The sequence below is a fragment of the Heterodontus francisci genome, chromosome 1 (assembly GCF_036365525.1).
Source record: "Heterodontus francisci isolate sHetFra1 chromosome 1, sHetFra1.hap1, whole genome shotgun sequence".
Taxonomy (NCBI): Eukaryota; Metazoa; Chordata; class Chondrichthyes; order Heterodontiformes; family Heterodontidae; genus Heterodontus; species Heterodontus francisci.
The window spans coordinates 67000855-67025731 of NC_090371.1; the positions used below are offsets into that span (position 1 = coordinate 67000855).

A 24877-nucleotide genomic window follows, 5' to 3' on the forward strand; every position below is an offset into this window, starting at 1 on the left:
CACAATGAGCTAAAACGTGTGTGTGTGTGTGCGGTTTTAACTTATAATGTGTCACAACTATTTCTCTGCTTTCATGACAAGATAGTGGCTAACGGACCCAAACTGAGGGGTTCTAGAGGAGGGAAGGCTCAGAAATTATAAGCCCTTAACTATCTTGGAGCAAGGCACCCCTGGTAACCTAGCCTTTAAGAACATCACAAGGATACAAAATGATGAAGCCAGAGACCTCCCCACGCTAGGGCTAGAACATCCAGTTTCTATGTTTCAGCCCCTTTTTAAGAGATCCTATAAAAGCATGCACACAAACCACATACATAGTATCTTATTAATGCAAGCTGTGTTAGGAAATATGTCTTGGGGAGTACATGAGAGTATGTGGAGAAATAAGGAACTTCAGTTATGTGGATAGATTGGACAAGCTGGGTTGTTCTCCTGAGAGAAGAGAAGGTTGAGAGGAGATCTGATTGAGGTGTTCAAAATCATGAGGGGTCGAGACAGAGTAGATTGAGAGAAACTGTTTCCATTGATAGAAGGGTGGAGAACCAGACAACACAGATTTAAAGCAATTGGCAAAAAAATCATGGCGACAGGAGGAAAAACTATTTTACGCAGCGAGTGGTTATGATCTAGAACATACTGCCTGAAAGAGTGATGGAGGCATATTGAATCATGGCTTTCAAAAGGCAATTGGATAAGCACCAGAAAGGAAAAGAAAATTGCAGGGTTACAGGGAAAGGATAGGGGAGTGGGACTAGCTAAATAACTCTTACAGAGGGCCAGCACAGGCTCGATGGATCAAATGGCTTCTTTCTGTGCTGTAACCATTCTACGATTCCATGATTCTATGTACATGGTGGCACTAATTATTTTTTGTCATAGTCGACTTGAAGTGACATTCTGCCATTGGGCCGGGACAGAACACCACCTCACAATGATCGGTGTTCATCTCACCAGCCATTGTAAGCACCAGAACAGCTGCACACATCGTTTAAATGTAGTTAATGATGTTACAACCGACCGCTCGTCAAAACCCCCAATCAAAATATACGATTCTGATTGTGGTGGAAGAAACGCACTGTTAATTCAATCCCGTCCCTCCACAGATCGCCTAATATATAATTTTAAACTTTCCAAATTAAAGAAAGACCCAGCCAATTGTACCATCTATTAACCCCTGAATGAGGCTAACCAAACCAAGTGTCTTTAAATCAACTAATTAACAGTTTAATTAGAAAAACTAAATTCTTAAACATTATGAAGATATAAACAACATTTAAAATAGAAAAAATTAGAGTTCTTGCAAATTTACAGTCCATTGTTGCTTGAAGTCCTCACAGCCGTTCGATGGGAAAAAAGGTTCTTCAACAGTAGAACATAGTCTAATTCCAGCAGTAAGTGATGTTTTCTTTCTCCAGCGATGGATTTCAACAAATTAACAACTTGCAAACACTTTCAATAGAATCAATCTGACTTTAGAGTTTTTTGAGGGATAAAAGATTGTCACAGGCTAACTTCCCTTCCTTCAGTTTAAATCATCATCTGTTTTGGCTTGACTTTTTTAGAATTTTGAGAGATAATAAGTAAACAGACTAAATTCTCTTTCTACAGTTTAAATGGCTGAGAGCTCTTTTTTCAGGTGCTAACACCAGCTGTCTGTCTGTGTTCTGTTAGAACAGACTGTCTTCAACTAAAAAGCCAGTTCAAAAAATAATTGCAACATTGTATATCCGCTCCTTGATCCCTGAATGGCTGTTGCCAGGTAACCAGGATGCTTTCTTTGAAGCTGGTTGGTTCCCTTTCCATATGCTTGTATCCAACGGCAACCAAAATGCACTTTCTCCAACTCCTGAGGCTTGCTGGTTCTTAAAGCAGTACTGATCCTTTGCTGTCTTAAAGACACACTACATATTTACCGGAGAGAAAAAAAAAACAGGATCATAACAATGAATATAAGGAAACAGTATGCATGTATCAGATGGTAGAAGGCAAGGAGGAACAAGTCATGGTCCAAAAAAGGAATTGGAAACCTGCTACTCTGCATCAAGGAGTATAATATGGGAAAGTGGGAAATTGTCCATTTTGGCAGGAAGAATAAAAAAGAAGCATATTATCTAAATGGTGAGAGATTGCAGAGCTCTGAGATGCAGAGGGACCTGGGTGTCCTTGTGCATGAATCGCAAAGGTATGCAGGTACAGCATGTAATTAGGAAAGCTAATAGAATGTTATTGTTTATGACGAGGGGAATTGAATACAAAAGTAGGGAGGTTACGCTTCAGCTATACAGGGCATTGGTGAGACCACATCTGGAGTACTGTGTACAGTACTGATCTTATTTAAGGAAGGATGTAAATGCGTTGGAGGTAGTTCAGAGAAGGTTTACTGGACTGATATCTGGAATGGGCAGGCTGTCTTATGAGGAAAGGTTGGACAGGCTAGACTTGTATCTGCTGGAATTTAGAAGAGTAAGAGGCAACCTGATTGAAACATATAAGATCCTGAGGGATCTTGACAGGGTGGATGTGGAAAGGATGTTTCCTCTTGTGGGAGAATCTAAAACTAGGGGTCACTGTTTAAAAATAAGGTGTCACCCATTTAAGACAGAGATGAGGAGAATTGTTTTTCTCTCAGAGGGTCGTGAATCTTTGGAATTCTCTTCCTCAAAAGGCAGTGGAAGCAGAGTTTTTGAATATTTTTAAGGCAGAGGTAGATTGATTCTTGATTAGCAAGGGGGTGGAAGGTTATTGGGGGTAGGTTGAAATGTGGAGTAATCAGTTCAGCCATGAACGTATTGAATGGTGGAGCAGGCTCGAAGGGCCGAGTGGCCTACTCCTGCTCCTAATTCATATGTTCGTATGTAAGGATGTAGCAGCAATATGGTTCATAAAAGGAATGCACATAGTATTAAAAGGAGTGTAGCAACAAGGTTGAGAAATATATTAAAGGACAGAAAAGGAATAGTGGTTACTGGAAGGTTATTGCACTGGAGGGATGGAAATCCTGATTTGCTGAATTCTTTCAAGTGAGAGCTGGACCTGTTTCTGACTGGGATGAGAATCACCTTGTATAAAAGCATAGAATTGTCAGAACCAAAGTCATCTCCAGGACTGATTTTGATTGACTAAGGGAGTTGGAGAGGAATTTCACTGACTTTCATTCCCAAATCCACCATTTTCTTTTTATCTGGTTTGTTGCCTGTCCCAGGAGATCACATGGTTTTGGGTAGGGCAGGTTGCAGATATATTGTGATGCACAAGGTGTCACAGATTGTGTGGGGCAGGTTGGGTGCACCAGAGTCTTTTCCTGTCAGTCATTGCTTGTATGTTAGTAGTGGTATTCAACAGCGGTCACTGTTGGGAGCATTGCTCTTCTCAAAATATCAAAATTATCTGGAATTGGGTAGATAGGGCACAATCTCAGAATTTGAAAATAATACAAGAGTAGGGAGTGCAGTTAACTGTGAAGAGGACTGTAAGTACATACCACTGCTTCTCTGCCTAGTCCCACAAAGGAAAGTGCAACACTTAGCTTTTGTGGCATCTTCTTCTTTCCAGCAGGAAAACGCCACACATTCCACTTCTCACATTCATAATTCTCTGCTTTTTATCATTGCAGAAGAGAGCACACAACTCCAGGGAAGAGGCAGAGACTGTGCAGGATGTCGGCAGGGTGGCACCATCCATGGACATGGGCAATGAAGAGATGGGGGTCTCCCACTTGCCTAATGACAGCATTAAATATCACACTGCTACTTGGGACATAATACTCATGCTGAACTGATGTCACCACTAACTGAAATATCATAACATGTACAATATAGAGTTTGAATCCTTTTCCTATATCAGCAGTAAATCATGTCTTTTATCTCCTGCACGTCCTTCAGTGGTAACAGAAGAGCAGCAGCGGGAGAAGGCTAAGGAGTCCTCAGAGGAAGAACACTCTGACAATGCACCATTACACAACTCATGCGTACCCTCCACCAGCACAGATATACACACCTCTTTGTCACTGGGTGAGGCGCACATCAATTTTATGAGACCTCTAAAGACGGGCAAGATAGCAGGTGGGCCCATACAATATCGAGGGAAGGTGGGTGGGGGGGGTGGCGGGGGGTGGTGCAAGTACCTGTTGTCCTTCTGATGCCATGGAATTTAGTCCACCTTGGGGAAGGTCTTCCTGCCCAGAAGCCAAAGGAGGCCCTTAGGTGGCCAATTAACTGGCCAATTAACTGGCCAATTAAAACCAGGTGGCCTCCTTGTGGGATGCTGGTGGGGGGCCTTCCTCTATGGGAAATCCATGGCACACAGAGGACCCCTAGAGGCAAAGGACACCCCTGTGCCAGCACCCACCCCCCTGCCCTCAACCACCCATTCCCCCCAACCCCTTGCCAGGGCCAGCCTGACTGACCATGGGGAGCCCACCTCCACTTACCTGAGTCCAGAGCTCCATGGCAGCTCCTGGTCCAGTGATTGCTGCAGTTCAAGCAGTGGCCATTGCTCTACTGGACTGCTGAGCTGCCAGTCCTCTGATTGGCCAGCAGCTCTTGGAAGCGGGATCCTGTCCTTAATGGGATGGAGACCCTGGTGCCAAGCAGTTCATTGCCCCAGCACCATAAAATCCAACCCGGGTCCTCTAAACGGCTGAGGTGGTGTACTCCTCGATTATTCGGCCCGGCATCAGGACCCCCGCTGGCTGCATAACGTCTAGCCCCACATGTAAGGAGCAGGTGCTGAAGATGGGAACAGCAGAAGAGAGTCCCCATAGGGTAGGTGCAGGACACTCCAAGAAATGCTCAACTGGATACAGATCATCCACAAGAAGGAAATTTGTCGAGCAGCAATGGGAATTATGTGTGCTTCTATCAGCATTTCCAGAGGCAGTGTGCACCTTTGGAAAGAGATTGGAGGAGTTCATCTCTAGCATGAGTGCCATGATGGCTCATACATTTACACTGATCTCCACCTCCATGGAAAGAGTGGCCAGCTGCACGGTGAATCAGTCACAGCAGGCCAAATGAGTGTATGCTGGCCCAAACCAATTGCCTGCACACTCTCTTTGCCACTTTACACAGGATGGAGGAAAGCCTCGTCTAGGTTGCTCAACACCTCACTGAAATGCAGCCAAGTGCTCTCCAATTCTTGGTTAGTAGGGAAGTGCAGGTGGGCCATGAGAGGGAAGATGGAGAAAGGGATCATGGCTATGGGGACTCTTCTGAAGGTGCTCCCACTTCTCATTCCTTGCCTCTCCCCGCTTAGACAGAGACTGAGTCTGCTCTACATAGGCACAGGTGGAACAGGCTTTGGCAGGGCCCTCACAGGCTCCAAAGCCCATAGTACATCCGCCATGAGCTTCTCATCTGTTACAGCAGGGGAACAAGCAGCCTGCCTCCAACTCTGCTGAAGCCACATGTAGGAGTAATAGGAAGAGGATGGGAAAGAGATAATAGTTGCACAGGGGATTCACGGGTGTGTATAATAATGTTCATGGTGTTATGCTAATGCTTATTTAAATGATGAAACACTTTATTTGAACTCCCTGTTCTCCCAGCCTCTACTTTGTTGCATTCTGAATTCGACTTAGACAGTCGCCTTCAGGTGAATGGTATGACCAGGTTGGAAGACAAGGAAAGGGTGTCAATGTAACGGTTGGATTTTGAATTGTGGGAATGATTTGTGGTGGGGAAGAGGCGACAGAGTTTATGACTGCATTGTCATATGCCTTACACACACAGATTAGCTGAACCGTGCGTGGATGAGGCCATCGCAGGCTTCTCTGGCAATCAGGTGAGCAGCTTCAGGCATCATGGCCACATCTGGCTCCTCCACTTCCTCTTCCTCCCCGTCCTCAGACGATGCCAATTGGTCTGCATTTTCCTCTTCCTGCAGCCCAACTCCTCTCTGTAGCATGATGTTGTGCAAAGCACAACAGACCACAACCATTCTGGACACCCTTGATGAGCCATAATGAAGGCAACCCCAGATTAGTCAAAGTATTTGAATTGTATCTTCAACAACCCAATGGCTTTCTCTTTGGTCGCCCTTGTGGTCATGTTGCTCCTGTCGTACTGCTCCCCTGCATCAGTGGTAGGGCTCCTTATCAGTGTCATCAACCAGGTCCTCAGAGGGTAGCCCTTGTCTCCAAGAAGCCAGAGACTTGCACTTGTGCAAAAATCTGTGTGAGATGTGACTGCCGCAGAATGAATACATCATGACAGCTTGCATGATAACCTTCTAATGGACACATACAAGCTGAATATTGAGGGACAATTAATGAACACTCCAGGTTGATCTGAGGGCACCTTGATTGCCACATGTGTGCAGTCAATGACTCTTTGTACCTGTGGGAATCCAGTGGCAAATGCGAGAGCCCTCTGTCTGACTGCTGTCATCAGTGTCAAAGTGGACATGAGTAGTGGCCGCGGCAAACAAGGCATTGATCACTTGGCCGATGTACTTCTGGGCAGCAGATTGTGTGATCCTGGAGATCCCACCAGCAGATCCCTGGAAGGAGCTGGATGCAAAGCGGTTCAGGGATGTGGTAACCTTGAAGGGCACTGGCAATGCATGCCCACACAGCCCTCTTGGAAGGAGGTCTTGTTCCAAGAGGCTGCAAATGTCAACAATGACCTCCCGTGAAAGCCTGAGCCTCCTGAGGTACTGTTGCTGCGTTATGTCGAGAAAGCTGATCTTCTGTCTGCATACCCTGTGCTGGAGGTATTGCCTCCTTCAAGGTGGAGCTCTGCGTCCATCCCCTCTGTCTTGTGCAGCAGCATGTTGCTACAGAGAAGGCAGATGATGTTGGTGTTTCTGCTGCCCATGCTGCAGTAAAGGCTGACAGCAAGGAAGTTCAGATCAAGGTGAGTAAAGTCCAAGATAGGTGCAATAACTTTCAAAGAGTTGGAAATCACCTGTGAAGCAGTTGAATCAGGCTCTCAGAACAAGTGCAGTGAAGACAAACCTTTCACATAGGCTGGCCAGCAACAATGCAATTTCACTAATTAAAGGCTTTCAAGCCTGTCAGTTTCATTGAACAATAGCTCCCCACTATGCTCTCACCTTGTTGACCCTAACAAGTTTCACACAGCTTGGGAAACACATTTCCCGCTCAAATCCAAATGCAGACAAGCTAAATCCGAAGTGGGCGGGATCACGTCGGATTCCCAACAGACCAGCAATTTTCAGGGCTCGCACCTGAACTAGCCCCCCACTAAGCTGTTAAAATTCTGCCCAAAGACAGCAGACCTAACTTTCAGCAACAATTAGAGGAATTGGTCATGGCAGTAATCTGGATAAACATCGATTTCCTATGCAATCTCATATTTTAAATTTATCACAGATAAGGGAGAAAAAGGGAAAATTCAGGTATTGAATTGTGAAAATCTGTTTTCAATCCAATAGAAGTCCTGTGCATGAAAGCAATTCTAATCTAATTTAGCAGTCTCACAGGCTGACAGTACATAGGTTGAGATTCCCCTTGTCCCCTCTTATCCGACTTACAGAAGCAATGGCTGAACAAATGATTATGACATTGAGGTTGTTTCCTGAAAATGTTAATTTTTATCATTCATAATTATTATTTAACTGTAGGCCAAACTGACACCCTGGCTCCAATTTTAGATAGGGACAGATACAAAGTGTGGAATTCCCAATGTGGATGGCGAACCTGGAGAGTCAAGGGACATGTAAACTAGGCCAATTGCAATTTTGATTAAATCTTCCCGAAATGCCACCTGAAACTGGCCAGAGTTACTACCGATCAGTGGGCAGAAGTTTGGTGGCAGAAGACCACAGCCAGGAGCAAGGTCAACGGTCATCAATTTGGAGGCTGGAGGTGATTTGGGTAGGGGGTCATCCTATTCATAATCAGGGATGCTATCTGACCACGATTGGGGTATGTTTTTTGTCTGTGATTGGGGGTGTACTTTCCAGCCACAATCAGGGTGGAGTGCTTTCTGGTCACAATCAGGAAGTGGGTGGGGGGAGCCTAGGGCAAGGGAGGCTCAAGGTTACCTTTTGGAGCCTCTTCACCCATAAGAAAAATTAAAATTACATTGTTCAAATTACCTGCTGGGCCTCTTCTGGCCCACAATTCAGCTCCCAGCAGGTCTAGCCTGATTCTGCAGGCAGTTGGGTTCAGGCGGGGTGGGGGGGAAGACTTAAAATTGGGTGCTCTATAAACAAGATATAATGGCTTACCCTCACAGGGTTGTTGAACGTCTGAGAAGCTCTCTCACTGAAGTTGAACTGATTGGGAACTTTCCGTTCTTGTCTGGGTCTTATTACTTCCTTCTCTTCTTCCTCTTCAGCCGCCTGCAAAATAACACAGATAAACAAATGCATAAAATGACTACATTTCAGCCACAAGTTTTTTTTTATTCGTTCACGGGATGAGTGTCGCTGGTGTTATGACCAGGTGAGAACTGTGTCTAGGGGTCTTTTCAGCCTTCACCTAGTCTTATTGTAACAGTGTTTAATTTTAAACACATGGTGTTTTGAGCTCACCCTTGGTGAATCCTTGTTCACCACTTTCCTATTATAAGGCAAAGAAATTAGCATAAACTGGCTTTCTTAGCTTTAAAGAAGTGAAATTTATTAAAACTTAAACTTAAACTCTAATATGGTTAACGCCTACGGATATACGACGCACCCACGCTAGCATGCACATGCATACACACATGCAAATAGGGACAGAAAAGAGCAGAATAAAAATAAAGTAGAGAGGTTTGAGGCAATATCAGAAGAGCTTCTTGTTTACTGTACTTCAAGCTCAGTGCAGTCTTTTTGTAAGTCGTCTTGCTTTTCGTTGGAGCCCAGTATTGTTCTTAAACTTTGTTCACTCCAGGAGACTTTTCTCTCTTGGTGTTCATGTGTCTTCAATGGGTCTTCAGTAAGAGATGAGAGCAGACAGGAGAGAGATCTTTTCAGTCCAGGAGTAAACAACCTTTCTGAGTTCAATTCTCTGTGGTAAGTTCAAATTCAAAAAAACTCTAAGTCAGTCAGTCATGTGACTAAACTGGTCTGACCACGATGTGCATTTGGCCATCTTAGCAGTTAACCTGGAATGCTAGCCTCTCCTCCTTCAACGTCTGGTAATCAAAAGTCCATTGTGGATTAAATTGGAGCAGGGAGTGGCCCCTTTGTCCGTTCCAAGTACTGTCTGTGACTATGAAAATATCTTTCCAGGCAGGGGCTTGTAATAGGTTTTCTTTTCTTCCCAGCAGCAATTTTAAGTTTTAATATTCATGTGGCGAAATAATGTGTGTCTCATTCTTGGCAGGGGGGGGCCTGCATGACACTGGCTACACCAGCATTTTATTTATTTTATTTTTTATTTTATTTAGAGATACAGCACTGAAACAGGCCCTTCGGCCCACTGAGTCTGTGCCAACCATTAACCACCCATTTATACTAATCCTACACTAATCCCATATTCCTACCACATCCTCACCTGTCTCTATATTCCCCTACCACCTACCTATATTAGGGGCAATTTATAATGGCCATTTTACCTATCAACCTGCAAGTCTTTTGGCTGTGGGAGGAAACCGGAGCAGCCGGAGGAAACCCACACAGACACAGGGAGAACTTGCAAACTCCACACAGGCAGTACCCAGAATTGAACTCAGGTCGCTGGAGCTGTGAGGCTGCATTGCTAACCACTGCGCCACTGTGCCGCCCCAAATTTATTGCCCATCCTTAATTGCCCGAGAAGGTGGTGGTGAACTGCCTTCTTGAACAGCTGCAGTCCATGTGGGGTAGGTACATCAACAGTGCTGTTAGGAAGGGAGTTCCAAGATTTTGACCCAGCGACAATGACGGAACGGCGATATAGTTCCAAGTCAGAATGGTGTGTGGCTTGGAAGGGAATTTGCAGGTGGTGGTGTTCCCATGCATTTTCTGCCCTTGTTCTTTTAGGTGCTAGAGGTCGTGGGTTTGGAAGGTGCTGTCTAAGGAGCCTTAGCGCATTGCTGCAGTGCATCTTGTAGATGGTACACACTGCTGTCACTGTGCGTCGGTGGTGGGGGAGTGAATGTTTGTGGATGGGGTGCCAATCAAGCGGGCTGCTTTGTCCTGGATGGTGTGTTGTTGGAGCTGCACTCATCCAGGCAAGTGGAGAGTATTCCATCACACTCCTGACATGTACCTTATAGATAGTGGACCGGCTTTGGGGAGTCAGGAGGTGAGTTACTTGCTGCAGGATCCCTAGCCTCTGACCTACTCTTTGTAGCCATGGTATTTATATGGCTACTTCAGTTCAGCTTCTGGTCAATGGTCACCCCCCCCCAGGATGTTGATAGTGGGGGTTCAGCGATTGTAATGCCATTGAATATTAAGGGGAGATGGTTAGATTCTCTCTTGTTGGAGATGGTCATTGCCTGGCATTTGTGTGGCGTGAATGTTACTTGCCACTTATCAGTCCAAGCCTGGATATTGTCCAGGTCTTGCTGCATTTCTACACAGACTGCTTCAGTATCTGAGGAGCTGTGAATGGTGCTGAACATTGTGCAATCATCAGCGAACATCCCCACTTCTGACCTTATGATTGAAGGAAGGTCATTAATAAAGCAACTGAAGATGGCTGGGCCTAGGACACTACCCGCCGAATGTGGAGGCTGCTGGCCCATTGGAGGTGACCTCCCGGGTGCCATCGAAGCCCAAGGTTCCATGCCCCGACTGCCTGTCACTGCTCCAGCAGAGAGGTTTCCCCTCCACCCCAATGGCCCTACTGGCTTCTGGCCTCTTTACTTGATGAGTTCTCTGCAGGCAACCAAGGTGCCCTCACACATGCTTGCCTGCCTCAACAGCACCCAACTCTCCCGATGGGTTGCATACATGACAGCGCTGAGGGCCCTCTAATTGGGTGTCCTCCTCCTCTGGTCTGCCTGCCGTCCTTAATTGGTCAGGGCTCCCGGAGACAGCTTCTTAATTAGCTGTCTCTGGAAAGATCACAACCGACATCCCGCCAAAGTCTCTTCCAGGTTCCAGACCTAGAATGCAAGTCAACGTAAGGATCACAACTCTTTTGGGAAAATCCAGACCATGGTCTAAACGGAAGTATAAAGCAGTAGGTTTTTTTTTTAATTGCCAATACTAATTAACTTCTGAAGGAATAAGACTACACACTTGTATAATTAAATTTTCAGGGCCAGAAAATTTGTTTGACAATAATTATCAACTATCACACTGTTAAAAACTTATCTGAATGCACCAGTCCTAATTTGTTATGGAGTCTTCAGTGATAAACTAATGGGCAAATACCCCAAATTCACGCATGTCTTTCAATGCGAGGACTGCTACAGTGCACCCTTTGGAGTAGCGGGGTACCTCTGGCATCAACTTCTGAATTTACATGTTTAAATGTGTATGTGCGGGTGCTAGGACTCGCTGTCCATAGTAATGGTAAAGCTGTTAGACCCACTATTATTTACGCAAAATCCGGGCCAGAGTAAAGAGTAGGCAACACGGATTTCAAAAGGGCAGATCATGCTTGACCAACCTTATTGAATTCTGTGAAAAAGTAACAGAAAAGGTAGACAAGGATAGTGCAGTAGACATAAAATATTTAGATTTTCAAAAGGCCTTTGATAAGGTGTCGCATAGTTGACTCATGACTAAGGTCAGAACATGTGGAGTCAGGGGACAAGTAGCAGAATGGCTACAAAACAGAAAGCAGAGAGTAAGGGATAAAGGTAGTTACTCAGACTGGCAAAAGGTAAGAAGTGGTTTTCCACAAGTATCAGCCTTGGGACCACTGATGTTCACTATTTACATGAAGGATTTGGACTCGGGAATCAGAAGGGCAATTTCAAAATTTGCAGACAACACCAAATTAGGGAGTGCAGTTAATACAGAGAAGGACTGTGATAAAATACAGGAAAACATTAATAAACTTGCAGAATGGGCATATAATTGGCAAATTAACTTCAAATAGACAAGTGCAAGGTGGGAATTCAGTGGACAACCTGCAGATTTTTGACCATTGTCAAGTCATTCATTCATTTTCTGTTTGCCAATATCTGTTGTGTACAAATTGGTAACCAAATGAGTATGGTGTTAGCTTCCACATTTATGCTGGTGACACCCATTTAAAGAACAAAGAACAAAGAAAATTACAGCACAGGAACAGGCCCTTCGGCCCTCCAAGCCTGCGCCGATCCAGATCCTCTACCTAAACATGTCACCTATTTTCTAAGGGTCTGTATCTCTTTGCTTCCTGCCCATTCATGTATCTGTCTAGATACATCTTAAAAGACGCTATCGTGTTCGCATCTACCACCTCCGCTGGCAACGCGTTCCAGGTACCCACCACCCTCTGCGTAAAGAACTTTCCACGCATATCCCCCCTAAACTTTTCCCCTCTCACTTTGAACTCGTGACCCCTAGTATTTGTATCCCCCACTCTGGGAAAAAGCTTCTCGCTATCCACCCTGTCTATACCTCTCATGATTTTGTACACCTCAATCAGGTCCCCCCTCAACCTCCGCCTTTCTAATGAAAATAATCCTAATCTACTCAACCTCTCTTCATAGCTAGCGCCCTCCATACCAGGCAAAATCCTGGTGAACCTCCTCTGCACCCTCTCCAAAGCATCCACATCCTTTTGGTAATGTGGCGACCAGAACTGCACGCAGTATTCCAAATGTGGCCGAACCAAAGTCCTATACTGCTTTGCAGTACCATTGTAAGGTTGTCTGTCTGACATTAACTTGCAGATAAATCTAAACATTCTCCAGCATTGGGAAGGTGTAAAAAAAGGGCCGCAGCCTGGAATCCTGAAGTTAAGGTAAAAATTTACTTTTTTTTAAAGTTCTGGATGAGTGCCTTGAAACAGGGGGCTTAGTCTCTGTGAATGGGGAGACCTGAGTGCTATCTCTTATAATGGCAGACAGGGTTGGAGTCCATGGCAATAGTGCAGCGTGCCAGAGATGCACTTATAGCAGCCTGGATGTCTGGCAGCCCCATATTAATTTGATGCCCATCCTCTCACCCCAAGAACCACTGGGATGAGTCAATTACAATTTCTCATTTCATTTTCAAACTTATGCATAGGCATTTCCCACACTGCCTCTGCAATCGCTTCCAGCCTATATTCTCTCCCTTATCCTTTAGTTCTCTAACATGCATTTGGTGGCCCTCTCCACTTTGCCCCACTATAATTGACAGATTCAACTTCTAATCCCATTCAAAATTAAAGCAAATGGGATTGGGGGTAAGGTACTGACATGGATAGAGAACTGGTTGACAGACAGGAAACAGAGTAGGAATAAATGGGTCTTTTTCCGAGTGGCAGGTACTGATCAGTGGGGTACCGCAGAGATCAGTGCTAGGACCCCAGCTATTCACAATATATATGAATGATATAGTTGAGGGAATTAAATGTAATATATCCAAGTTTGCAGACGACACAAAGCTGGGCGGGAGTGTGAGCTGTGGGGAGGATGCAGAGAAACTCCAGTGTGATTTGGACAGGTTGAGTAAGTGGGCAAATACATGGCAGATGCAGTATAATGTGGATAAATGTGAGGTTATCCACTTTGGTGACAAAAACAGAAAGGCAGATTATTATCTGAATGGCGATAGATTGGGAAAGGGGGCGGTGCAGCGAGACCTGGGTGTCCTTATGTACTAGTCGCTGAAAATAAGCATGCAGGTGCAGCAGGCAGTTAAGAAGGCAAATGGTATGTTGGCCTTCATAGCGAGAGGATTCGAGTACAGGAGCAAGGATGTCTTGCTGCAATTATACAAGACCTTGGTGAGACCACATCTGGAGTATTGTGTGTAGTTTTGGTCTCCTTATCTGAGGAAGGATGTTCTTGCTATGCAGGGAGTGCAGCGAAGGTTCGCCAGACTGATTCCTGGGATGGTAGGACTGATGTATGAAGAGAGATTGGGTCGATTAGGCTTGTATTTGCTAGTTTATAAGAATGAGAGGGGATCTCATAGAAACCTACAAAATTCTAACAGGACTGGACAGACTAAATGCAGGAAGTATGTTCCCGATGGCGGGGGAGTCCAGGACCAGGGGTCACAGACTGAGGATAAGCGGTAAGCCATTTAGGACTGCGATGAGGAGGGATTTCTTCACCGAGTGGTGAACCTGTGGAATTCTCTACCACAGAAAGCAGTTGAGGCCAAACCATTAAATATATTTAAGAAAGAGTTAGATATAGTTCTTAGGGCTAAAGGGATCAAGGGATACGGGGAGAAAGCGAGAACAGGGTACTGAGTTTGGATGATCAGCCATGATCGTGTTGAATGGCGGTGCAGGCTTGAAGGGCCGAATGGCCTACTCCTGTTCCTATTTTTCTATGTTTCTAACTTTCTACTTCACTCTTCATCTTTAAAAACCTCCTAAGATCCATCTGTTCCACCAAATGTTTGGTGACTATTCCTAAGTCTCCCACTATAGCTTTATAGTCACTCCTCTTAATTTCTTCATTCTGTAATGTAACTTGAGAAGCTTTTGAACACCTATACTTAAAAAGGGGAACAAATTACCAATCAAACTGCAGGGCCATTAACCTTTTGTCAATACTGGGTAAAATAATGGAAACCATACCAAGGAATAGGCTGGAGGAGTATCTGTATAGTAATAGCTTAATAAATAACAATCAGCAGGAAAGAAAAAAAGACTTGAATTTAAATTGCATCTTTCATGTCCTAAGGATGTCCCAAAGTGCTTCACGGCCAATGGAGTACTTTTGGAAGTGTAGTCACTGCCTCACCGGCGACTTCCACATTGCAAGAAAGGATGAATTAAAGCAGGCTCAAAGGCAATCTGGCTGCCTGTGACATATATATTAATGCTACATCGACACTGAAGGAGTATTGGCTTTATCTTGCAGTGATACAGGTTGTAACATGTTTTCACTGACTTCACATTTCTTTTTTATTTATTTGTTCTTGGGATGTGAGCATCACTGGAAAGACCAGCATTTATTGCCCATCCCTAATTGACCTTGAGAAGGTGTTGGTGAGCTGCCTTCTGGACTGCAGCAGCCTGTGTGGTGAAAGTAGTTCCACAGTGCTGTTAGGTAGGGACTTCCAGGATTTTGACCCAGTGATAATTAAGGAATAGTAATATAGTTCCAAGTCATGATGGTGTGTGTCTTGGAGGGGAGGTTTTAGATGGTTCCATGTTCCCATGTGTCTGTTGCCCTCGTCTATCTAGGAGGTGGAAGTCATGGGTTTGAGCAGTGCTGTCCGAGAAACCTTGGCCAGTTGTTGCAGCCCATCTTGTGGATGATACACACTGCAACTATGATGCACCAGTGGTGAAAGGACAAAATGTTTATGGTGGCGGTGAGTTGGCAATCGATCAAGGAGGTTGCTTTGTCCTGGATGGTGTCAAGCTTCATGAATTTAGTCGGAGCTGCACTCATCCAGGCAAGTGGACAATATTCCATCACATTCCTCCTGATGGTGTAAAGGCTTTGGGGAGTCAGAAAGTGATCGACTCGTCACAGAATTCCCACCCTCTGACCTGCTCTTGTAACCACAGTACTTATGTGGCTGATCCAGTTATATTTCTGGTCAATGGTGACCCCCAGGATATTGATAGTGGGGTCTTCAGCGATGGTAATGCTGTTGCATATCAAGTTAGAGTCTCTCTTGTTTGAGGTTGTCATTACTCGTTATTTGTATGGCGCAAATGCTACTTGCCACAAGCCTAAATATTGCCCAGGTGTGGCTGCATGCGCGCACGGACTGCTTCATTATCTAAGGAGTTGCAAATGGAACTGAACACTATGTAATCATCAGCGAACATCCCCACCTCTGACCTTATGATGGAGAGAAGTTCATGGATAAAGCTGCTGCAGATGGTTGGGCCTAGGACATGGCACTGAGGAACTCCTACAGTGTTATCCTGGGACTGAGATGTTTAACCTCCTACAACCACAACTATCTTCCTTTCTGCTAGGTAGAAATCCAGCCAGTGGAGAGGTTTCCCCCGATTCCCAATGAGTTCAGTTTTACTGGGGCTCGTTGATGCCACACTAAATAAAATGCTGTCTTGATGTCAAGGGCAGTCACTCTCACCTCACATCTGGAATTCAGCTCTTTTGTCCATGTTTGGACCACAGCTGTAATGAGCTTTGGAACCAAGCAGTCCTGGCAGATTCCAAATTGTGAACATGTTATTGGTAAGTAAGTACCACTTGAGAGAACTGTCCATGATGCCTTCCATCGCTTTGCTGATGATTGAGAGTACACTGATCAGGGGTAATTGGCCGGATTGAATTTGTCCTGCTTTTTGTCAACAGAACACTCCTGGGCAATTTTCCACCTTGTCGGGTAGATGCCAGTATTGTAGCCCCACTGAAACAGCTTGGCTAGAGGCACGGCTAGTTCTGAAGCACAAGTCTTCAGCACTACAGCTCAGATGTTGTCAAGGCCTATAGCCTTTGTTGTATCCAGTGCACTTGGCCGTATCCTGATATCATATGGAATGAATCAAATTAGCTGAAGACTGGCCTCCGTGATGGTGGGGATCTCAGGAGGAAGCCAAAATCATCCACTCAGCACTTCTGGTTGCACACACTTCAGCATTGTCTTTTGCACTCACATTGATGATAAAGATGTTCATGGAGCCTCCTCTCCCATTAGTTTTTTAATTGGCCACCACCACGCCTTTGATCTGATCCATCAGTTGTGGTATCGCTTAGCTATATCTATAGCATGCTACTTCCACTTGCTGTTTCTACCGTTTAGCAAGCATGCAATCCTGTGTTGAAACACCACCAGGTTAGTACCTCATTTTTAGGTACATCTGGTGCTGCTCCTGGCTTGCTCTTCTACATACCTCATTGAACGAGGTTTGGTCCCCTGGCTTGATAGCAATAGGCAAGTGAAGGCCCAGGGTTGAAGTCGCTGTTCAAGTGTTACATTTAATTTATGATGCATTCAAGGAGAAACAAGATAAATAGTGAGGAAGAAAGGGATATAAGGTTACACTGATAGGGTTAAATGAAGGGTGGTGTGGAGGAAGGAGGCTTGTGTGGAGAACAAAAACTGGCATAGATCAGTGAGGCTGAATGGCCTATTTCTATTGTGGGAAAGTAGAGTTGAGGTCAAAGACCAGCCATGATCTTATTAAATGGCAGAGCAGACTTGAGAAGCCTTACAGCCTACTCCTTCTCCTATTTTTTTATGCTCTTAAAATATGCCAGGCCATGAGGTTAGAGATTGTGCTGGAATACAATTCTGCTGCTGTTAATGGCCCACAACGCCTCATGAATACCCATTTTTAGAGCTTCTAGATCTGTTATGCATGTACCCCATTCAGCACAATGATAATGTCACACAACAATGTGAAGATGGGACTTGGTCTCCACAATGACTTTGTGGGGGTCACTCCTACTAATACTATCATGGATTGATACATGTGTAACAGGTAGGTTGATGATAATGGGGTCAAATGGATTTTTCACTCGTGTTGGTTCTCTCGCCACCTGCTGCAGGCCCAGTCTGGCAGATATGTCCTTCAACATTTGGCCAGCTCGGTCAGTATTGATGCTACCAAGCTACTTTTGGTGATGAACATTGAAGCCTGTTACATTCCCCACACATGATACATTCTGTTCCCTCAGTGCTTCTTCCAAGTGGTGTCCAAAATGGAGGAGTACATCAGCTGGGGGAGAGCGGTAGATGGTAATCAGCAGGAGGAGATTTTCTTGCCCATTTTTGACCCAATGCCATGACATTTCATCAGGCCCAGAGTCAATGTTGCGAACCCCCAGGGCCACTTCCCACTTCCTCCAAGCTGTATACCACTGTGTCAGCAATGGAACAGGATATATACAGGGATGCTGATGATGGAGCGAGGAATATTGGCAAAAAGGCATCTTTCTATGAGTTTGACTATGTCAGGCTGTTGCTTTACTAGGCTATGGCAAAGATAGCTCAATTTTTGCACAAGTTCCCAAATGTTATTGAGGAGTATTTTAGAGGATCGACTGGGCTGGGTGTGTTTTTGCCGTGTCCAAGTTCGGTGCCGACGTTGAAGCCAGGTGATCCATCCGATTTTATTCTTATTATACTTTGTCGTAGCAGTTTAGTACAAATGAGTGGCTCAGTAGGCCTTTTCAGAGGGCAATTAAGAATCAACCACATTGCTGTGGTCTGGAGTCACAAAAGGGCCAGATGAGGTAAGGATAGCAGATTTCCTTTGCTAGAGGACTTGGATGAATCCTAGACTTTTATTTACTTAATCTGAACCTAAATCCCCTAGCTGCCATGGTGGGATTTGAACTCGTTTCCAGGGCATTCACCCAGGCCTCTGGATTACTAGTCTAGCAACAGAACCATGATACTACTGTCCCCCTATTTACACACGGCATTTCTCACAAACAGCCATGACTAGTCAAGATATTAATTTTTACTGACGTTGGTTGAAGAACAAATATTGGCTAGGACATCAGGAAAACTCCTCTGCACTTATTTGAATAGAGTTGTGAGATCTCTTGCATCCACCTGAGTGGGCAGATGGGGCCTCCATTTAACATTTCATCCGAATGACTACACCTCCACCAGTGCAGCACTCCTTCAGTATGACGTTGAAGTATCAGCCTCGATTATGTGCTTAAGTCTCTGGAGTGGGACTTTAAACTATAACCCTCTGACTTAGAAGCAAGAGTACTACCATTGAGCCAAGCATCTAAAAAACTAAAAGTTGTGAGGTGTAAACTACCAGAGAGTTGGGGAGGAGGTTATTTCTCAGTGTCTATAGAAAGACAAAAATCCAAGAAATTTCCAAGAATTTCTATTTTTCACTTTATTTTTCTTAGCTACCTTTTGCTGGCAAGCCTCTAGCTCTCTGAACCCTAAGGATGTGGTCAATGCCAATGGATGTGACTGATAATAATCATATTCACTGTGTGGGTATGTGCAATTATGCTGTTCAAATGATATGCTTGTACCTTTGCATCTGGAGGTTCTTCCTCTTCAGTGTCTACTTTCTCCACACTTTCGGATGGAAGGATTTCAACGGGTGTAGTAATTTCTTCAGTTCCACTGTCTAGGTAATAGAATAGAAAAGGTTATAATGTAGTGGATGGACTAAATTTACATCTCCCTTCCCTCAAATGCCCAAGTTAAAGCTGTAAAATGCTCAGCCTCAGTCAAACCAGGTGCAATTGGGAGTCAAGGCAAAAACTCAAACTCAAAAACTTTTTATTACAGATAATTTGCTGCCCAATTACTTGTGTACATTTTGAAATTATATTAATGCACTGCTGTTTTTAATATCAATTTTGAATTTGCAATAATTTTGTGGCATCACAGACTGGTGGTTTGACCCTGAGGTTCCCCACATCACTGAATTTCTGAACTCAGCTTCATTATACTGGTAAGGGAAAGGACATTTACTGGAGGAGCCACACCTGTTTTTTTATACACCTCTCAGCAGCTGCTGCAGAGTTGCAATGGGAAAAACCTTGGAGCAGGTTCATCCACCTACATATCAGCCGGAAGGAGATTAAGCAATATAGAAGAAAATAACTAAAAAATATATATATAAATTGCAGAAATGCTTTGGTTTTGGATCTCAATAGTCATGGGCCTAAAAATTTGATCACACCCAAAAATAGGTGTGCAGGGGATAAGGTACACATTGAACACATCTGTTTGTGCTGTCGCAGGCAGCACATAATATTTGTGCTGCCTGCTAATTATCATCATTCTGGTGTACAGCCAGCACTGCCCGCTCTTTTCATTGGCAGCACATCTGCTTGGAGAGCTGGATATCGAGCCTCTCTAGTGGTCCCTTAAAGGGAACCAGCAGCACTTAAAGCAGAGTTTTACTTTGGCTGCTGTCATGAAAATGTGCTAAGTCGAATGATGATTTTTTTAATCCACTGGCTGGAAACCTGAATATTAAACTGGTGGAGACCAATCACTCAAACCTTGCAAGTTTCGAACTCTGTCTGCTGACCTTCAGCACCGAGGCATATTCCCTGCTGCAGACTGTAGTGTTCAGTGGTTTAATTGATCTGTGTTCGTGCTCGGTTGTTCACCAATCGATGCTCGCTGTGCTTAATTACTTAAACCTGATGGGGGAGCTACTGAGAGTAGAGAAGTTTCCAGAAAGAAGAGACCCCCTTGAAGGAAATCGACCACATTGCTGCCTCTCGGAGAACCACCGAATCAGTATCCACATCTTCAAACCGGAAGCCTCAGGACCACCAAATGAAAGTCGTGCAGCCACCGAATTCAGCCTGTAACCAGCCGAGTAGCCAACCTCCAAACTGTATACTCCTTTTATTTCTCTGGACTCTAATTCAACCGATCTATCTTTCCCCACTCTGTAACCTATTTGTGTGTGTGTGAAAGTTGGGGCATATTTTATTATTTTACTTAGATCGGTTTAAGTACAATAAAGCTAGCCTCTTTCTTTGTTAAACTCGAAAACCAGTCCAATTGGTTCTTTTTATGATCACGGTGCATAAACAGTTAAACACTCACTGAATTGGCAAGTATGTCTACTTCATAAAGAAATAAACCTATTGTGGTCAAACAAGGAATGGGAAAAGAAGGGAGCTTTTCAACCCCTCCTCACCTGATCTTAACACTGTGAACACTAGGTAAACAATTGAGAAATGTCAGCTTGACATGCATATCATACCCCTAGGCTTTCTAATGCTGCCTTGGAGGCACTGCTGCCAGCAGTAGACTGAAGGAAAGAGATCTCTTCCTCCCATAGAGCAGGAAACCATCCAGCCATAAACTTCATCACCAGTGGGAAGAGGTGGCAGAGCAAGTGAATGCCAGGAACTTAGCACTTGGCTGCAATTCCAGAAAAAGTTCCATGACCTCATCTCAAGGTAACAGTATAGTTCTTTCACTCTCTTTTCACACCTCCACCACCTGTAGTCTCAGAACTCACAATACTCATAAAACTCTAAAATAAAAGCAAAATACTGAAGATGCTGGAAATCTCAAATAAAAACAAAAAGTGCTGGAAGTACTCAGCAGGTCTGGCAGCATCTGTGGAGAGTGAAGCAAAGTTAATGTTTCAGGCAGTCCTGAAACGTTAACTTTGCTTCTGTCTCCACAGATGCTGCCAGACCTGCTGAGTATTTCTAGCATTTTTTGTTTTACACTCACAAAGCTCTCCTGCCCACTTCCCTTCACACTGTCACAATCTGTCACGCACATCGGAAGTGTGATGATACAATATTCATGAGCTAACTCTGAAGAGTTATGTAAAAACAAACTATGTCTCTAAAAAAATGAACCTTCATTTTAAAAAGTGAAAAATGTTCCAATATGGCTGCTGAAGGAAAGGGGGATTAGTCTTTTGTGTATTCAAACAGTCTGACAAAGACAAAGAACAAATCTTCAAAGCCAACAAGTGTTAATGAAATATATCATATCAGAAGCACTGTCATGGAAGGTGGCATCATCATAGCAGGTGCGTCGGAGACGGAGAAACTGGGAGAATGGAATGGAATCCTTACAGGAGGTAGGGTGTGAAGAAGTCCCCGTCCCATGGCACCTTCCCCTGCAATCGCAGGAGGTGTAATACCTGCCCATTTACCTCCTCACTATCCCAGGCCCCAAACACTCCTTTCAGGTGAAGCAGCGATTTACTTGTACTTCTTTCAGAGCATGACGGGCCCCCCATTTTACTTTTATTTTTAGTTATTTTTTCTTTTTTCTTTTTTACATTTTTACAATTTTTTTCTTTTGTTTATTTCATTTCATTGTAGTTTGTTCAGTTTGCTTACCCACTGTTTTTTTTCATGTTTGTACTTGCTGCTGCTCAATCTTCAGTTCGTTAACACCCTATCTGTACTAATGCTTTGTCTTTCAATACACCATTAACATATTGTTTGCCTTTGCTCCATGACCTCTTGGTCAGCTATGTGGCCTTGTCCAATCTACACCTTCTCCTTTGTTATCTCTTGCCCCACCCCCGGCTCACTTGCTTATAACATTTCTAATATTTGCTAGTTCTGAAGAAGGGTCACTGACCCGAAACGTTAACTCTGCTTCTCTTTCCACAGATGCTGCCAGACCTGCTGAGTGGTTCCAACATTTCTTGTTTTCATTTCAGATTTCCAGCATCTGCAGTATTTTGCTTTTAAGTCTATGCCAGTGTTTATATTCCACAAACTACATAGGTGCACTACCATATGAGCTTTCAAGACAGTCACTATGGGCTTTAAGGGTGATTCATAACTATTTCTGTTAACTGTTAGATACAGATGGAATTGAATTGTTTAACAAATTTGCTTTTCTATTCTGGATCTAGTTTTGGTGTTTATCTTTATAGTGAAGTAAGGATAAGACCCATAATGCTGGAATGAAGTAAGGCAATTAGATGGTGGTAGTAAGGATGTTGGTAAGGATTATGGGAATGTTGGTGTATTGAGAATGGGAGAGAATGATTTAAATGAAGTGCTCTTCTATGAGCTGCTCTCTGAGAGTTCTATCAGCTAAGGGCACCGATGGTTGACAAAAGCAAAATACTGCGTATGCTGGAAATCTGAAATAAAAACAGAAAGTGCTGGAAAAACTCAGCTGCATCTCTTGTTGCACAAGTGGTGATAGCATCTGGTCCCTCATGAATTCCGAGACATGGGTGTGCAGGGCACAATTTCAAAATTTGCAAATGACACAAAAGTTAGACATATTGTGAACTGTGAAAGAATAGTGTTAGACTTCAACAGGACATAGACAGGCGGGTGGAATGAGTTGACAGGTGACAGATGAAATTTAATGCAGAGAAGTGTAAAGAGATACATTTTGAAGAGGTAATATACAGTAAAGGATAAAATTCTGAAGAGAGTGCAGGAGCAAAGGGACCTCGGGGTGTATGTACACAAATCGTTGTAGGTGGCAAGGCAGATTGAGAAAGCAGTTAATAAGGCATACGGAATCCTGGCTTTAAAAATAGAGGCATACAGTACAGAAGCAAAGAAATTATGGTGAACCTTTATAAAACCCTGATCCACCTCAACCGGAGTATTGTGTCCAATTCTAGGCACCACACTTTCGGAAGGATGTGAAGGCATTAGAGAGGATGCAGAAAAGATTTACAAGAATGGTTCCAGGGATGAGGGAATTCAGGTACGTGGATAGATTGGAGAAGCTGGGTTGAGAAGAGAAGGTTGAGAGGAGATTTGATAGAGGTTTTCAAAATCATGAGGGGTCTGGACAGAGTGGATAGGGTGAAACTGGAGCATTGGCGGAAGGGTCAAGAACCAGAGGACAGTGATTTAAGGTGACTGGCAAAAGAACAGAAGGCAACATGAGGAAAAACTTTTTTAGACAGCAAGTGGTTAGGATCTGGAATGCACTCCTGAGAGTGTGAGAGTGAGAGTGTGGAGTCAGATGCAATCTTGGCTTTCAAAAGGGAATTGAACATTTTTCTGAAGAGAAAAAATTTGTAGGGCTATGGGGAAAATGCAGGGGAGTAGGACTAGCTGAGTTGATGTTCCAGAGAGCCTGCATGGACACGACATGTCAAATGGCCTCCTTCTGTGCTGTGACCATTTATGATTCTATGATAAAGTTGTGGAACACAAAGCAGTTTACGTCAAATCTGAACACCTTTCAAGGATCTACTGCGGAACAGTCGAGGCAGAGGAAGCACTACTTCAGCACACTGATTATTTACTCAATTCCATTTCTTGTGCTAGGATGGCTTTATTGGTAGGCCATATCTACAGCTTTGTCCAGGTTCCTGACAGGAGTCATGACCCATGTCCAGAGAGGATATCCTTTGTCGTCCAGTATCCAACCTGTAATTTTGGCTGGAATAAAGGAGGCACAGAGGAATGGCATAGAATGAAAGATTCATGACTGCTGCCAGGATACTGGGCAGACCAGTAAATGTGTTAGCAAACCAGCTGGACATTGAGGGAATGGAAACCCTTATGATTAATAATGAGTCTAGGCTGACGATGGGGAGCATGCAAAGTAATATGGGTGCAGCCTGTGCCACCTCATACACTAAGGAAGTCTGCCATGCAAGGGAAGTCAAGTGCTCTCTTGTCCCGCTTCACTCTGTCCATGGAAAATGAAATGTAGGTGTTACTCCAGGTGTAGACCTTTCTTCGTTCATGGGATGTAAGCACCGCAGGCAAGGCCAGCATTTATTGCCCATCCCTAATTGCCCTTGAGAAGATGGTGGTGAGCCGATTTCTTGAACCGCAGTCAGCCGTGTGGTGTAGGTGCACCCACAGTGCTGTTAAGTAGGGAGTTCCAAGATTGTGAACAGCAATGATGAAGGAACAGCTATATATTTCCAAGTCAGGATGATGTGTAACTTGGAGGGGAATTTGCAGGTGGTGGTGTTCCCATGCACCTGCTACCCTTGTTCTTCTAAGTGATAGTAGTCGCTGTCACGAAAGCATGCTATGGCAAATGATGAATTTTAATCCACTGGCTGAAAACCTGAATAAAATTTTACAAAAGGAAAAAAGGAGCAGATAAAAGGTGACTACTGGCAGCTAAGATGGCCACCGCAATTTGCATCACTATATCTTACATTCCAATTCATTGAGGTAGAGACGAGTTGTCTGCCCCGTCTCCTCCAGAGCAATGATCTGGGGAATTTTGAGTGAATTACCTGTTCTGCTCCCATTAACAAGACATTAAGACTATCACTTGGGGCACTAAACTAGTGGAGAAGAACCAGTCAAACCTGATCACTTGAACAGTTTGACCCTGGTTGAGAGAAGGGAATTCCTAGACATGAACTGATTAAGTTGCTGGAGGGAATACACACTGAGTCATCATGTCGAATCACTGGGTGATGGTCATGTGACAGGCCCACCGTCTGTGTATTTAAGCTGGTATTTTCTCTGCAGCAACAGAGACAAGCAACTAGACACAAGAGAAGGCCCCATTGCGGTCCCTCCTCCCCCTCTCT

General features: G+C 44.2%; 1 protein-coding gene across 1 annotated transcript in view; it reads right to left on the reverse strand.

Annotated features, from left to right (window-relative positions):
- The window catches only part of dnai1.2 (dynein, axonemal, intermediate chain 1, paralog 2), a 355371-nt gene that overhangs the window by 269807 nt on the left and 60687 nt on the right, over nucleotides 1–24877 (reverse strand). The window contains exons 6-7 of the mRNA XM_068031491.1: nucleotides 18918–19015; nucleotides 8194–8307 (exon numbers count right to left, since the gene is read on the reverse strand). Coding sequence (XP_067887592.1) covers nucleotides 8194–8307; nucleotides 18918–19015 — 212 coding nt within the window. The remainder of the gene's footprint in view (nucleotides 1–8193; nucleotides 8308–18917; nucleotides 19016–24877) is intronic.